This window comes from Nothoprocta perdicaria, unplaced genomic scaffold (assembly GCF_003342845.1).
Source record: "Nothoprocta perdicaria isolate Ctin4 unplaced genomic scaffold, notPer1 scaffold_91, whole genome shotgun sequence".
In the NCBI taxonomy this organism is placed as follows: Eukaryota; Metazoa; Chordata; class Aves; order Tinamiformes; family Tinamidae; genus Nothoprocta; species Nothoprocta perdicaria.
Genome location: NW_020456210.1, coordinates 353,073 through 368,887, shown reverse-complemented (window position 1 = coordinate 368,887; position 15,815 = coordinate 353,073). Strand labels below are relative to the sequence as shown.

The 15,815-nt window shown below is 37.9% G+C and overlaps 1 protein-coding gene across 1 annotated transcript in view; it reads left to right on the top strand.

Annotated features, from left to right (window-relative positions):
* Window positions 1-15,815, top strand: part of TRHDE (thyrotropin releasing hormone degrading enzyme) — a 206,747-nt gene that overhangs the window by 131,826 nt on the left and 59,106 nt on the right. The window contains exon 9 of the mRNA XM_026052784.1: window positions 1,689-1,876. Coding sequence (XP_025908569.1) covers window positions 1,689-1,876 — 188 coding nt within the window. The remainder of the gene's footprint in view (window positions 1-1,688; window positions 1,877-15,815) is intronic.

The following is a 15,815-nucleotide window of genomic DNA, read 5'->3' as shown; positions in this document are numbered from 1 at the left end:
CTAGTCTCCCTATAACCTAATCATCTAAGCTCTGATTATAGTTAGTGAGGACTGGATTCAGTTGCCCATTCATAGGCATCTAATGTTTGCCTTAAATCAGCTTGCCTGGCTTCCAGGTGGCCCTTCAGATAAGCACATAACTGCTGTAAGTCCACCAGTTCTGGAGGATATGGTAGATATTGTAGGACATCTCAGTTGATACTAGATGATCGGGAAAAAACAGTAGACCCATAAATCTAGTCAATATTTTTGGCAGATCATAGAGAGCAATTCAGTTTACTAGACACTGGATGATCACCTGAAGATTAACCTGAACCACTCACTACCTCTCGACTAGGAACTTGAGATAGTAGCTCAAATATAGGCAGCTAGAACCATTTTAGGTTCTATATGGTATCAGAGACATTGAGATAGGGCTAATAGATGTGACACAAAATTTGTGGGGAAATCTGTACCCTTATGGTCATGGGTCATGGGCAAATGACTTTAGCCATTTATGTATGGGCAGCTGAACTGAACCTTAGGCCTGTGCTGTTAATGAGAGTTTAAATATGTGACATACAGCGGGACTCTCAAAGTCTTGATTGGAAGTTGAATGCCACTGTGAAAGTCCTTCTTGCTACTTGCTTTTTGTCTGGTATCTTCCACTGGTAAAGCCTTTGGGACAGCTCCTGGTAAGACAGGTAAGAATATAATGTTCAAAGAACAGCAAAACCTACAGCATAATATAAAGGCCTAAAAATGAGACTATCCTGGGCTATAGCCAACAAGGCTATACTGTATGCTCAAATCTATTCGTAAGGCTTAAAATTGCATTTCCCTCACCTATARACACCTTTGTTGCCAACTGCTGCCTTCCTAATGCACTGCAGTTGTAGCTTAAGTTCTGAAGGCTTCCTGCTGTGTCCTGCTCACACTCATGAAAGATGGCATGGTCTTAACTCTAGGCCTTCTTGACAGCCAGAGACATTCCCTTCACTGACAAGGAAACGGTGTCTGTTATTCTCCTCATACACAGTCTCTTCTCCCAGGATGACATAGTATCTGTTTTTGTTTCAGCTGAAATAAATGCTATAATAATAGCCTTTTTATTGGCACACTGTATGAAATATCGACACATCAATCCTGCATGTGCTACCAGAGGTGCAGTGTTTGAAGGAGCTTGGGTTATCTTTTTATGAATAGCCTCACTCTGGACATGAAGGACAGTATTTTCAAATAAGGACTTCTTCAGAAACTCAGTACTTTCAAAAATCAGGTTCTTTAAATATGCCTTATTGTAGATATCCTACATCAACTTTTACGGATGAAAATCTGTCCTTTTAACCTTCACTGGTCAAGAATATCTTTTGGAAATAGCCCAGTGTTTCTGTGGCTTTTGCAAACAACCTGTRAAAGAGATTGTTTCTTCTGTTACACCAAAAATGCCTGAATGATGTGGAAAACATGATTTTCTGATTGTGCTCTCCTCTCCGGCAAGATTCCTCCCTGTTTGTTTTTAAGATATATACAGGTAATTGATGTTGTTATATAGTGTGTGTACTGGCTGAAGAGATGCGTACACACTTGCATGATGGTTTTTTAAACCTCTAAAACTAATGGTGATCTTCTGTGACATGAAGGGTAATGTTTATGTATTGGATGATGGTATTGCTTCACCATACTAAAACTGTTCTTTTTTCTTGTAGGCTTTAAAAAAGGTTGGGAAATTTGTAAACATCCAAGAAGTAATGGATCAGTGGACGCTGCAGATGGGTTATCCTGTTATTACAATCTTGGGAAATGAAACTACAGACAATATCGTAGTAATCTCCCAAGAGCGTTTTGTTTATAACAGTGATGCTAAACCCAAGGATCCTGACTTTGGAGACAACAGGTACTTACATTTCTGAATGAATTTTCATTTAAAACATTATAGTTAAGAACTTCTTATGTGTAATATTACACGTAGATACTTATGTAAAATCTGAGCTTTGCTTGGAATCAGTAGTGCGTGCTGGTCCTTCCATTTCAATTTTATTAAAGATTAAGTTAGTTGAGTTGAACAAAATCATTAGAATAATAGAATAGCAAGATAAAGCTTTTAATGTGCCTATTTGCATCTCTCTGGCATTTATGTGGTCTTACGTCATGCATCTGTTTCTTCTCCTTTTCTTCTGTTTTTGTCATACTCCATGAAGTAAGCTGGAATATAGTTGGAAGATCTGATTTTTTTTTAAGTAATTCCTGAGACCAGACSTTTCCATATTCATATTTAAGTAGGAGATTGGCAGATGTAACCATGTGTCAGATACATGCTTGATTTGACCTGGAAAGCAGTCAAGAGCTGAAAAGCCCTAGATAAGTCAAGGAATTCCAGTTTTAAGCCTAGTTAAACTGGTCCCATAGAGGCTGTTAAAGTGGCTGAAGTCTTCAGGTCTGTATCTTTTACCACATCCTAGATTGTCTCCTTCATGCTCCCAGTTGACTTCACACACTTCCTTCTTCTCAGAGACAAGCTGACATTGCTGGATGGTGCTTAGGAATCCATCTCTTATTAGGTAAAGCAGCTTTGAGATCGTATTGTAGGGTCAAGGGCATAGAGCTGATTCTAGAGAATTACAGTTTAATCTTAGAGGCTTCTATGTTTGCCTTTTCTTGTTCAGCACAAAAAAAAAGACACATTCTGAACATTGAATTCCTGGTGTTTGTCAAAGAGATATAAACCATTAAAAGATAAATTTTAATATAAAATTTTCTTGACACTCCAGGAGCTTATACAATATGTCTGTTGAGGAATGTCTTAAAAATATTTATATATATATAATTTTTAGGACWAGAGGAAATGGCTTCAAATTGAARCATCGGAAGTTCCACAGGAACTTAAGGAAGCATTTCTTCACTGTGMGGGTGACAAAGCACTGGAACAGGYTGCCCAGAGAGGTTGTGGAGTCTCCTTCTTTGGAGATCTTTAAAACCCGCTTGGATGCAGCCCTGTGCCACGTGCTCTAGGTGACCCTGCGTGAGCAGGGGGGTTGGACTTGATGACCTCTGAGGTCCCTTCCAACCTTTGGCATTCTATGATTCTATGATAATAATTCCATTTGTTGGTAATTGATATTTATAATTTTGTTTTTTTTTTTTAGGAATGTGAATATTATAGAGCTCAAGTGTGACACCCAGTAAATTGTTATTTGGCTGTACTAGAACAGCCTAGCTGGGTATTATGCATGTGTTCAAATTCTGCACTAAAGTGAGTTCCTTTGTAAGTAAGAGATAAAACACGAAATGAAACTACTGGGAGCGTTCAGTGCAACATGAGAGCAGTATGCATTTGCTCACTTGAAAATTCCCTTTGTGTGAAAGTATATACCTGCATATGATGAGAGTGGATTTGATTACTCATAAAAAAAGTTTTTTAATTATTCTCTTTATTATCTCTCTATTAAAATAYATATATACACACATATATAACAAACATATACATATATATGTGTAACAATTTTATTAGTTTTTTGATTGCTTAAAACAATTATATTAAGTTTTTAAGTACTGTGGAGGCTTTCTTRGGTAGTTCTGTCAGGTACTCAGTATCTATTTAATAACTATGCTACTCTGTCCTTCATAAATAAAAATATAGAATATGTAGTATTTTGTCTGCTGGAATCTTGAAGGGTGAGAGTTAGACTCTTAAAACTTTTATTTTCATATGTGGCATAAATATAGAATTGAATCCAAGTCTTGAGATACGTGGAAGGCTGGTGCCCCATTCCAGCAGGGCAAGCTGTGTGGAATCTTAGGGCGATTTTATCCATAAACTTTATAGCAATTATAAATTCTAAACAGTGGAAATAACCAATAGCACTGTACAGAGCATGGAAAAGGTAACAGCTTTGACCCTGCAAAGAGTTTAATGTCTAAATAGACATTACAATATGTATTATGTGCATCTCCTTTGGCTGGTTTGTTTCCTCTTCTTGTCTCCCTTCAGATTAGTTTTCGTCTGTGCTTACATGTCCTTTTTAAGCATAAATGAGGAGGAAGTTTATTATCCAGGGAAGGCTTTACGGATAGAACGCTTATGCCAGCCAGTTAGAGGAAGGAGGTAGTTTGCCGCTTTCCCATTAACATTATTTGAAAATCATATTGCATAAGTATAGATTTCAAACAGGAGCCATATATTATGGGAGCCATAATAAGCCATCTTATTAAAAGATGGCACTTGCCTGTAACAATCATCTTTCAAACATAATCTCCCAGATTATTTTGAAGTTTTGATTGTAAAGTAGGTTCTGGAGTAAAATTATATCATCAGCACTGATGSTGTAATCCATTAGTGCCCTGCCCATAGACACATGTGCTCTTATTGGAAAAAAAAARAAGGCTTTGTGTTGTCAAAAGTCCTTTTATGTCATAGAATTCAGTATAAAAACAAGATTGACATCCTGAAAGTAAGTTTAATATTGGTCTCAGAAATGTTACATGATTTAGGATTTWWAAAAAAAAAAATTATAAAAATAGCTATTGTTTGAATGGTGGATTTGTATTAAGTCAGTAGACAAGGAAAATTGTATTAATATGATATCATTTGAAAATGCATGGTACATTATTCCATGTTGGTTTTCAATATTACCTGACCCAGAATTTGCCTGACATGACATAGAGACCCTTTTTTTTTTTTTTTTCTGCAACTACACAAGGGACTAATACTTTGAATTAAAAGCAACATGTTAATAGACGTTGAGTTCTAATGAGAAGTGTAGCACCCTGGTAGATTCTGCGGATCGGTCTGGTCAGGAAGTTGCAGGAGTTTATTGACTGTTTCAGCGARGCCTGATAGCACAGGTAGATGCTGTGGGCAGCACAGAGGCATATATAACATCAGGCTGCATGCTTAGGGGTGTTGTGTATCAGTAGCCTAATTCACAGTCCAATAAAGTCAGCGCTCATCTCTCCTGAATGACCCATGAATTAGACCTTGGATGCATGGCTCCCCAGGGAACTATAATAGGTACTGTAAATAGTGGGGAACAAATTGTATTTATGCCACATTTGAGGCACTACTCCTGCAGGGCAACTGATATTGGCTTCCTTAGGATAGTTTATCTATGGATTAATCACGATTATCATTTTAAACATTGTAAATAATAAAGCTGCACAAAACAGAGAAAAACATGCTAGTCCAAGCCTCTCCAGGAGTTTATCATCTAAACAGACAACACAATATGCACTAGAAGACTCAAGGGATAGTTCTTAGAGCATACATCTGCYGAATAGTCTTTAGTTATCTGGAGGTGGGGCTTTAGTTCAACATGGCACAGCAATAAATGTCATTTCTACTAYCTTCCAAGTGACAGAAAGTTAAAACTTCTGGTTCAGGCTCTCTCTAGGCAAATTTAACRTTACTTTCCTTTAGGAAGACACAATTTATAATAGGTCTTTCAGCTGTGTATGTTTAAGAAATGTAAATAAAGAGGCTACTGAATATTTTACAACCATTTTAGTTTTATAGAATGCCTGTGTTTCTCTTTATGGTACACATTTATGCAGCTACTRACTGTTAGAAACTGTTAGAAATGTGAAGTAGTACATTTAATTTTTCTCTAAAATCATATAGAGGAATATATAAGCAAYAAGCATATTTTTTCTAGTTGGCAAATGCTAAAAGTGTATGTATTGTTGTTTCTCCCGCCTTATTTAACACTGGCCTCCCTGTCTCTAAGTAAAAGGCAGAAAAAAATGTGTTTCAAGGGCCACAGTATGCATAGTAATACATTTGTGTGCACTGACTGTATGGCATTCTAAGCTCTAACACTTGGAGGGCAATTATAGAATGTATACAGTCTCACTTCTATGCAAATTGAACATAGATCTTACCTGATRCTCACCCATTTGCATTATCTACACCTCTCATTTTATGAGAGAACAGAAGTGGCAAAGACAGACCCTTTTTCTAGGAATTATATTCCTGAGAAAAGACAGAATCATTGRGTTTCTGTTCAAATCTCTAAGCCTGTGGTGGGGGTAATGCCTCAGCAGCAATCTGAGATTATCTGTGCAAAAGTTTGTAACTGCTATCTTATACTGTTTTATTTTTAGTCTTCTCCCGAGTAGCAGTCTTTTAATTCCATTCATGTTCACTAGACTCATGTGTACCTGTCTGAGGATGGATTATGCTCTTACAACTTAAGGCTACAGGGGATGAGGTGATACTCCATCTGACAGGGTTCAGTGGGTTTCCCTACTGACTGAGAAAACGATGATTTTAAGGCACTAGACTCATCTATCATTACAAGAACGGGTCAAAGTTTTGACAGAAAGAATTTATGGAAAATAATCTGTGGTATGGAAAATACACTAATCAGTTTTGATGAAATCCATAAACCATTTATATACTAYGTTGAAGAAAAAACTAAAGCTTTCAGGCTATGGAAATGTTTTGCCTTCTAAAAATATATAAAGCCCATATCTTTAAAAATAAATAACTTTTCTAATATTATCAAAGTAATGAAGTTTCTATTGCTGAGGCAATATTTTTTCACTTGTATAGAATTTTTATGATACTAGTTCATGATAATATCTTCAAGGGAAATGCCTCAGTAGACACTGATTGTGGCTAACTGKGAGGAAAAAGAGGAAGGGTGTAAACTGGGGGACAGACAATGTGTCTGTACATGGTGCAGTCCATAGTGCCTCTGTGTGTACTAGGGAAAATTTAGTGGAATGGTGCAAGACAGGGACACGAAGAACATGACCAACGAGGCTAGAGCTATACAGATTCACGAGCCTGACACCATGTAGTAATCACTGCATGTGAAAGGCTGTACAGCTGCAGCAGCCCTGCTCCACAGTCACTCCACTCCAAGCTGGCTGATTACCAGGAGAATTTATTTGCCTTCGAGTCCTCTTTGAATTCCCTACACAAAGCTCATTTATTCAGGCTTTGCATAAAAAAGGCTAGTGCTTGTCCCTTTACTGGTAATTATTTGAATAGTAAAAGCAAAGCCATGTTTGGATATTGCCATGTATATTCTTCTTTATTTTTATGGTGTTACCACCTGTGCAGAGATGGGGAACTTTGCTCACTTACTGGCAGAGGGACAGGTTAAACATAAAGTGTTAGGAGCGCAAGGGGAGTGCTGATAAGTATCATTTAGAATCTTTTAGCGGAGGAAAAAGGGCTAACCAAATGTAAACTGAAAAAGGCAGCATTAWTTTACCAAATATTGTGCCTGTGGTAGACAGACGTCCCTATCTCTGGGGAAAAAGTATCTGATCTATATTTTCTCATATTCTTTCAGCGAAACTCAGAACTATTTTCTTGTTATTTCTTTATCTGAATGAGTAAGTTTATATCAGCATTTCTACCAGTAATAACTTCTGTGTTGTTACACAATGTGGAACATGTGGTGGTGACCTGGTTCATCTCAACCGGCCTGGCCATCTCTAACTATATGATCTAAAATAAAGGTGAAGGGAGTGGATAAGGGAGGAAGGTAATAGTGTATGAGACACAGAAGGAAAAGAATTAGGAAGAATAAGATAAAAAAAAATCAGGAATTCTTAGTGAAGAGCAGAGCTATGAAAAAAAAAAAAAAAGCCAGACATTGATTTCAGCAGGTTCTTTGCTGGTCAAGCAGCAACTTGAAAATACTTGTTCTTGAAGAAGATGAAGAATGTGTGAGAACAACTTCTCTTTTATTGTACACTGACGTGCAGTAGAAAATGTTTCCGTAAGACCAAAACATCTTGTCCTCTAATATATACAGGGGAAATCCTTAACTTGAGTTGTATGTTAGAAAACAGCGCTGTGCAGGATGCTTCTCCTGTGAATTTAGCAGGCAGAAAGAAGATCTGCTGCTTGGAATGAGCTGYAGGAGCCGTGCCTGCCTCAGGCGCATGCAGGTGGATTGCCTATGCTGTCGGGTGGTCATGTTACCTGCCAACCTTTGCACTGCACGCTCTGACACATACCGTAGGATATCTTCTACTGTGAAGCCTCAGTCTCACCTTATTTTTAGAGGCTTTTCTGATCAGTGCATTATTACCAAATCAGAATAGGAGGCACTCATAAAACTTATTCCTGCACATTTCCATGCTAATATCTCCCCAGCAGGATTGTTACTGGTAGCAAAGACCGTGGAAATAGCAGCTTTAACACTTTATTTCCCAAACCATTTCTCATCTTCAGGTGGTGAGAGCGCCTTCTTGCTAGGCAAGCTTCCAGGATGCTCTAGTGTGCAGGATACTGGTAACCTTCAGCCTTACAGTGTGCAGAAGGCTGAAGAAGATAAAATTGGTGTATTGTGTCATTGCTTCCTGTGTAGTGGCAGTGCTCTCGTATCCTGACAGAAGTAATGCGGACAGTGAAAAGCTGCTGCTGTATTTTATTATCACTGCATACTGTGCCATTTTCCTCATGTTGTTTGCTTTCATTAACTCTCCGAATTTGCTGCATACCAAAATCAGTTAATTACCTCACATTAATTAGAATGTATTCATGATGAGAGAAGGAGCATGTGTTTGAGAAGAGCAATACGTTTTGATTTGGAGTGAGGTGAGGAGGCTAAGTGGAGAATCAGGGTGTCAGTGCTAGTGGGGAGCTGCCTAACAAGCAAGAGGAGAAGGGAATGGAGTGTGGCAGGGTGCAGACATGAGCATTAAAACTGCGTAGCTATAATAGGCGAATGAGGAGAATCAGGAAAATGGAGAGGGCCTAAGTAAAAGTGAAGAGCAGAGCTGGGGAAGGAACAAACAACATCTGGCAGAGATGGGAAGGCTGGAGGTGGATAAATGTCATGTTTTGTTGGCTTTGTAATAGAAATTATAGACCAGAAGATGAAATTACTTATATATTCTTCCTCGTTTTGAAGACTTAAGCTGCTAATAAAACATTTTTTTTCTCCTTATCTCCTTTTGAGCCTTCAGGGCCAGCAGTAAAATCTCAGACTTTGAAGAGAGGATATCATAGTGGGGGACTCTTATGGAAATTCACTGACGAAGTAGAAGCTATCATAGGAATTATATTTTAATCTTGGTTAAATTCATAATATTCAGAGAAAAAAACAAAACTGAATAATGGAACACACTCCATGCTCAAAAATGTAAGTTTCTGAGAATGTCTTGGGGAGTTGTATAGCTAAAGTGCTTCTTATTCCTACATCAGGCTAGTGGGGTCACAGAGAGTACCAGTCTGAGTCCATAACACGTTCCTCCACTCCTGACTAATTTAACTCCAAGAAACCTCAGGTCTGCACTCTGTAGTCAAGGGACTGTAGTCATGGGTAAAGTACTTACGGGTTTGCAAGATCAGCACCCTGTGTGCAATCCTGCAAGGACGTTTTACGCTGGTGCAAGACAGAACACACAGTGCCCGAGAGTAGAGGTTGTTCCTGGGAAATAATGAAGCAGCTGTTGGAATAGACACTTGACACTGCTCATAGCGAGCTTCTTTCTACCCGTCTCTGACTCAGCACCCAAAATTGCTTGTCACTTTTGAAAATGAGGCCTTTTGTACTTAAGAAGTGTAAAAAAGAAAAAGTAGGTAGGGAGAAAAAGACATGTATTGAGAAAGAATTTGTAGTGTTTGTTCTTTGCCCACAACATATTTCTAAATTCAGTAAGATTCTGTGCTCGCATTGACATTGAAATGAGTCACTTTTGAACATGCCCAAAATATTTATAACCACTTCATTTATAATTTATATTGGTTTGAAATAGTAACCTAAAATTGCACAGAATTTTCTATTGAATAGAAGGTTTAGTAGTCAGATTTATACAGTGACTTTTCTTTCTTTGTCATTTAACTTAAAATAATTCATTTAATTTTCCGTTAAGAAGTCCATGAGATTAAAGGGGGGGGATTCTTATGTGGGATGGCCAAAGATACACCACTGTTTTCTAATAGGATGGGCATGCTGTCATCCCAGGCAAGTCCCCGAGTCCAGTYGGTCCACACATTTATTTTAATAGTGCTCCTGTTACGCCACTGAAATCTTTTCTCTGGACTGGCACTTAGTGGTTTTATTGCATTGGTAGGAGATTATATTTGACAGAAAACTCCACAGAGCATCCAGGCAAACTGAAAATGCAAAACACATCCTGTCCTTCTCTGTCCTTGTTGTTGAGTGGAAATTTCACAGCTTTAACCATAACTGAGAGTCAAATGTATGCTATGCTGTCAGTCTCTTCTGTCTGAAAAGTGGATAGCCCTTTGGATATCCGAGAAACTGATAGCCAATTCACAGAATTTGTTTTCCATAACTGTTAGCAACTTAATACCTGCACTAAAATTTGAGACCAAGTAGTGATATTGTCACAGAGAAACTACAGTACGAACACAAAACAAGCATATCAAGCCTGTGTCCCCGTTATATACTTTGCTATGATGCCCATAAGGTTCACAAATGAGTAGCTACCACTGTATGTGATAGAAGCTGTGTGTTCAGAGGTGAAAACACCAGATAGTCACTATGGCAGCTCACTATTATTAGGAATTAGAAAAAAAAAATGGTTAAGAACCTGATCACTGTTGCAGATGAGAGAAGCAACCACTTTCATTGTCTGAGCATGCTGAAAGAAGAGTTGCATGCAGGAAGTTGGTAGTCTAACTCAGTTGGCAAAAGAGGGCTGTTTCTGGTACCTAATTACATTATTGTATCATACTAGCTCAAATCAAATAAAAAATAAAGCCCCTCTTCAGCAGTTTAGCTAAGAGCCTTTTAGGGGAGGTAGACAGATGCAAATGCATCTTAATGCAGAAGAAGTAGCATGTCCCCTCTAATTAAAGTGTTTTCTGACAAGGATGTGGTTCAGCTGTTCCACAGGAGAACACTCAGGTATCTTCTCAGGTATCTACTCAGAAGTACTCAGGTAGTGCTAAAAACTAGTCCAAAGAATCTTGTAAATTCCAGGAGAATTAGCACTATGGTGGAGGAAAGGAAAACCACAAAATCCTCATCTCTGATGATAGATTACTGTTAAACATGTTAATGACTGCCTGTGGGTTAGTTATTGTGTTAGTGACTGTACAAAATACATAGCCCTCTCTGCTGCCACCAATACAGTGTTGGCACCAAAATCCTTTTCACTAGTACCTTTGGATTTGGATCCTGATACAGAAAAACAAAAACAAAAAAATGCTTCTCCGCTATCCATCCAGAAACAGTCTTTCRTAGAAAGAACAATCAGGCCTTATTTTTGAATACACCAATCTGATTACCTCTTTTAACATAAATTTACTAAATGGTATCATACATAATAGAACAACATATAAAATCARTAGTGAGAAAATAAGCAGCTGTACATGAGCAGAACTGCAAATGAAGAGGCTTGCCATCAGAAGTGCTAGCATCTTTCAAGACCAGAATAGAAACTTCCTATTCACCCTGTCATACAGTTCTAAATATTTCTCCAAACTAAACTGATCATCTGCAGTTTCCTCCACTTACATAGCTAAGGGTAGTTCATATGCAAAACTGAAGAAGGCCCACAATTCCTAAGACCTTCCAAAACCTGAAGCTTTGCTTCTCTTGGAAATATGTATTAGGTGAATCCTGCTGCATGTCTAATGAGAAACTTTGTAAAGCTCAGAGAAAGTAGACTAATGAATGTTAGATAAATCAGTCCTTTGGGAACTTCTCCTTTAGGAGACAAGATAGTTTTAAAAACTGATTACTGTTGATCTGWGAGGCATCTATTAAGATCACATCTGTTAAAACTGAAAACTTGCAGTATTCTTCAGAAACTGAGATTTGTAGTGCTTCTGCGCTCAAATGTTGCTGGAGATCATTCAGATCCACCAGGGATTATTTGGGTCCTGCAAATGCATCAGAAGTCGCTGTGCTTGCATTTTCTTGTGCCCTCTGAATACATCAGAGGAGGCTGCGTGTCATCCTTTGTCAAATTTTGCTGGTTCTGTTGTTTGACTTTGGTACTGAGCCATTACTTAACTGTCTCACAACAGACAGACTCTCAAACCRTCAATTGGCTATGGGGATAACTCAGATGACCCTGTGAGGCTTGTACTTAATTGTACTGATATCCTGAGGAAGAATGTCAAAGCACAATCATTCTAGTCATTCAGTCTGTGATTCATAAAAGTCCACCAACCATGAAGGTGGTTCCCTGCTAAAAAATATCTGGAGAACTCTGCAGGCTGCCCTGTGTGTCGCTTGATCATTGCAAAGGCTTTATGTACATGGGGTCCATTTGATTGCCTCTCAAATAAGCATAAGCATCTTTCATTGCTTAGTGGTCCTCTATGTTTGCAGCAAACTCTCAAGAGCTGAAAACCTTTCAATTCTTTTGCTTGGTAGATTTCCCCAGCCAAAAAAGATTTCATTTCTCCATAGGTTAGGCAGCAGGGAGAAAGAAGAAACTATTATAAAAAGTTCCTGATGCAATCAGGTTTATAGGGTAAAATAACACCCGCCAAAATAACGTGGGCCATGGTTGCAGTTGTGCTGTCTTCTTTGACAATACTGCATCTGCTGAGGAAATGATGCCCTAAGTCCATTGTGCCTGCACCTGCGGATGAAAAAACTCTAGGCTGTCTTGCAGTCAGTTTGAGCTCCCTAAAGACTCTGCTATAGCACAGTGTCCTGCTGCYCCCATTCCTTCCCTGAAGGGAACATTGTGGACAGAAATTGTCTAACAATGGAGACTGTGACAAAGTTCCATCTGATTCAAACAGTGTCAGACCTGCAGTTACCAAAGCATCAATATATCCTTTCTGCATTGAAGTTGACTAAAGTCAACTTCCTACTGGATTAAAAAGTCTACTGCATTTGTTACCTGTGTTTCATGCCAGTTACATTTACAGTATTTTTAACTCGTTTCTTATAATTTCTTGCATTAAACTTCTTGTTTTTGGTTTGGAAATAAGGGATTAAGAACACACTGGGTGTRTCTATAGTACACTAGTATACATTGAATACATTCCAATCTGTACTCAGTTGTTCTCAGCACTTTCCATTTATCCTCCTTTCTCCTTTTTTTTTTTTTTTCCCATCCTGTATTTGTCTTTCCTGCAAAGTTAGTGATTTTTTTTCCTCCCTATCTGTCGTCATCTGTGCTGACAGAGTGCTTGGAGTCTCTTGACACTCTGGCTTGTGTGGGAGGTGTAATACTTGGGTGAGTGGGAATAAAATCTTTCTCTGCTGTGTTGTGCCTCCAGGCACAGCCTACAATCATTTTACTGGAGCATATTAAATCTAATGAAATGTCTCTGTTCTTCGGTCTTGTGAGAATGATATTCACAATACAAATATGTCCTTTGCTCCTTATCCATTAAACAGAACAACCACTCTGTAGAATCACACTTAATAAAAGTATGTGATTTCCTGTGATATTAGSATGAGCTTCCCCTGGAACCTGAAATACTCTTTATTAAATGAGATCCTGTGCTATTCAGAAGAATCTCCATGATGCTTTTAAATTGCCTTTCCCAGTGCTAGCTCTCTAGATAAAGTGTGGGCTGCAAAATCTTACCCTGGTACTGCTGAATAGTTCTGCCTCATGTACTTGTGCYCTCAGCTTAGGATACAAGCCTCCAGGTGTCACAGGAACAGGGCTTGCGACTTTGTAGAACACTTCAATATACTTTGGGGTTTTCCATAAGCAATTTGTCTTTGAGCCTTCTATTTTTTTAGTCTTCAGAATTCACTGAAAAGGTCTTTTACCTCACTAATAGAGATTGCAGTAATCTTGGCAAGGACAAGAAACGAGGGATCTGTACTTTCTTTTTTTCCTTTTGTTTCAATGTCCAAATGTCACACTAGTTAGTCCACAAGTTTTCAACTTTCTGTGCCCTTTATTTTATAATAAGCTTTAAGATTTTTAATCCATAGATCAGAAACTTTTGCAACGGTGAAGCTAAATTCTTTTCCTGGCCATTGTGTGGTTATGTCTCTGCAGATCAGCCAGCTATGGAGCTGGAGTGAAGATACAACCCTTGAGTTCTTAGTTTTCACTTATAAGATTTGTAAGACGTATTTGTTTTCCAAAGCTCATTTATGTTCATTACTTGGCTTTCGTGTTCTTTTGTCTTCAAAATCCCCACTGCATACAGTCAAGGAAACTTCTCATAGCAAAGTATTCCCTCTATAAGAAATGACCCAGCCAGCATCATAATGTAATCAAGAAATCATGGCTGCTGTCAAGGGCAGGCAAAGAGATAAGCTGTCTGCAACTCAGACTCAGCACTGCTTACTCGAGCATACATCTTCGTGAGAATGAAATCTGAGCATTCTCCGTCTGCAGAGGTGAGAATGGGAAACTAATGCCAAGGAGCCTTTCTTTGCTCACTGTTTCTCAGCTGCTGGGCATAGGAGATTTTTATGTTTAACTGAAAAGACAAAGGCGGCATTTTGGATATTAAGATCTAGTGGTTAAACAAGAAGGTCCTAACCACTGAGTTTTGCTCTTGTCTTGTTATGCCTTCTATTCTTAATTTATTTTTACTCCTTACTTCATCACTGTGTTAAATATTTTTAATCATTTCATATCCTTCAGTGATATGAAATAAGTCTTASATTGCTATGTTCTCAAARTGCTTTACAAAGGTAAGAAAGTGTTACAGTTGGGCAAGAAATAGATTCCCGTCCCACAGAAATTTTAAACATATTAGAATATTTCCCTGCACTGAATCAGGACAAAAAGCAAAAATTGGGGAAATATAGTTTAGAACATTCATTTCAATTCAGTAATTTCAGCACTGTTCATTTCASCTCCACATATTTTAAAATATCCCTTTAATTGTATTTTAAGCAAAAAAAAATCATTTTAAATCATCAAGCTGGAAGTTTTTCTTTAAAATATAGATACTAAATGCAAAATACAGATACTAAATGCTCAAYGATCTTCTTTCTTCAATGAAAAATGAAAGAGTTTCCTTGGGAACTACCAATTAAATATAGTAGGTATAGTTAATATTGAACAAATGCTTTCACAGAAGTGACTGACAGTTTTGGAGGTGCCCTTGGCCGTCTTGCTTGGCTTTCCCTGGACACTGCATGGGCAGGAACTTCCATGGATTCTGTGTTGTATCTAACAGATCCTGACAGGTGTCTCATGTAGCCCATGGCAGCTCGTCTGATGTTGACCATCCATGTTGGCACAATTGACTTTATCCCACAGCAGCTGAAGCACAGAAAGTGCTGAYTGAGATTTCATCATTGCCAGTTGATGCAAGATAAATTATTTACATTTTTCCAATCCAGAATAGCTTGGACAAATCGGAATTTCATTTCTGAGCATACTAAGCTGCTTGAAGATTCATACAGCTTTTTTTTAATACTTAACTGTGTTGATGTTTTGCACTGGAAGATATCAGAAAAGAAAACAAGATAGCAGATCTTTTGCCGCATATGAAAAATTAGATCTTGCTAACTTTATATGATGAAGCTCAAAATACAACCTGCGTATCCTCCTCTGATCTCATCTTCGTAGTATGAAATCTTGCTTTCCTGTACTGCTAGCACATTTGAAGTGGATTAGATCTCTTAAGATCCTTTCCAATTAAAAAATGTATGACTTGAATTATGCTTCTTAAATTCTSTTAAGATCAGCTCCATTTTTTTAAATATATATTTTTTTTATTCCTTATTCTTCTATAGTTAAACATACTTGAAGATAGCTTTATTTTTCCTTAGGTCCGTGCATTGTTCTCTTTGTTTTCCTGGTTAAGTAAAGTAATCATAGATTATTAATAGATGTCCTCTATATCTAAATATATGCAGTCTTTTGTCATTTTAACTGCATTTTTGGGGGCCTAGCTCCCTCGTTAAAGATTCTTAAAGAATGTAATTTGGATTGGGACAGTAGAGAAGATCTCT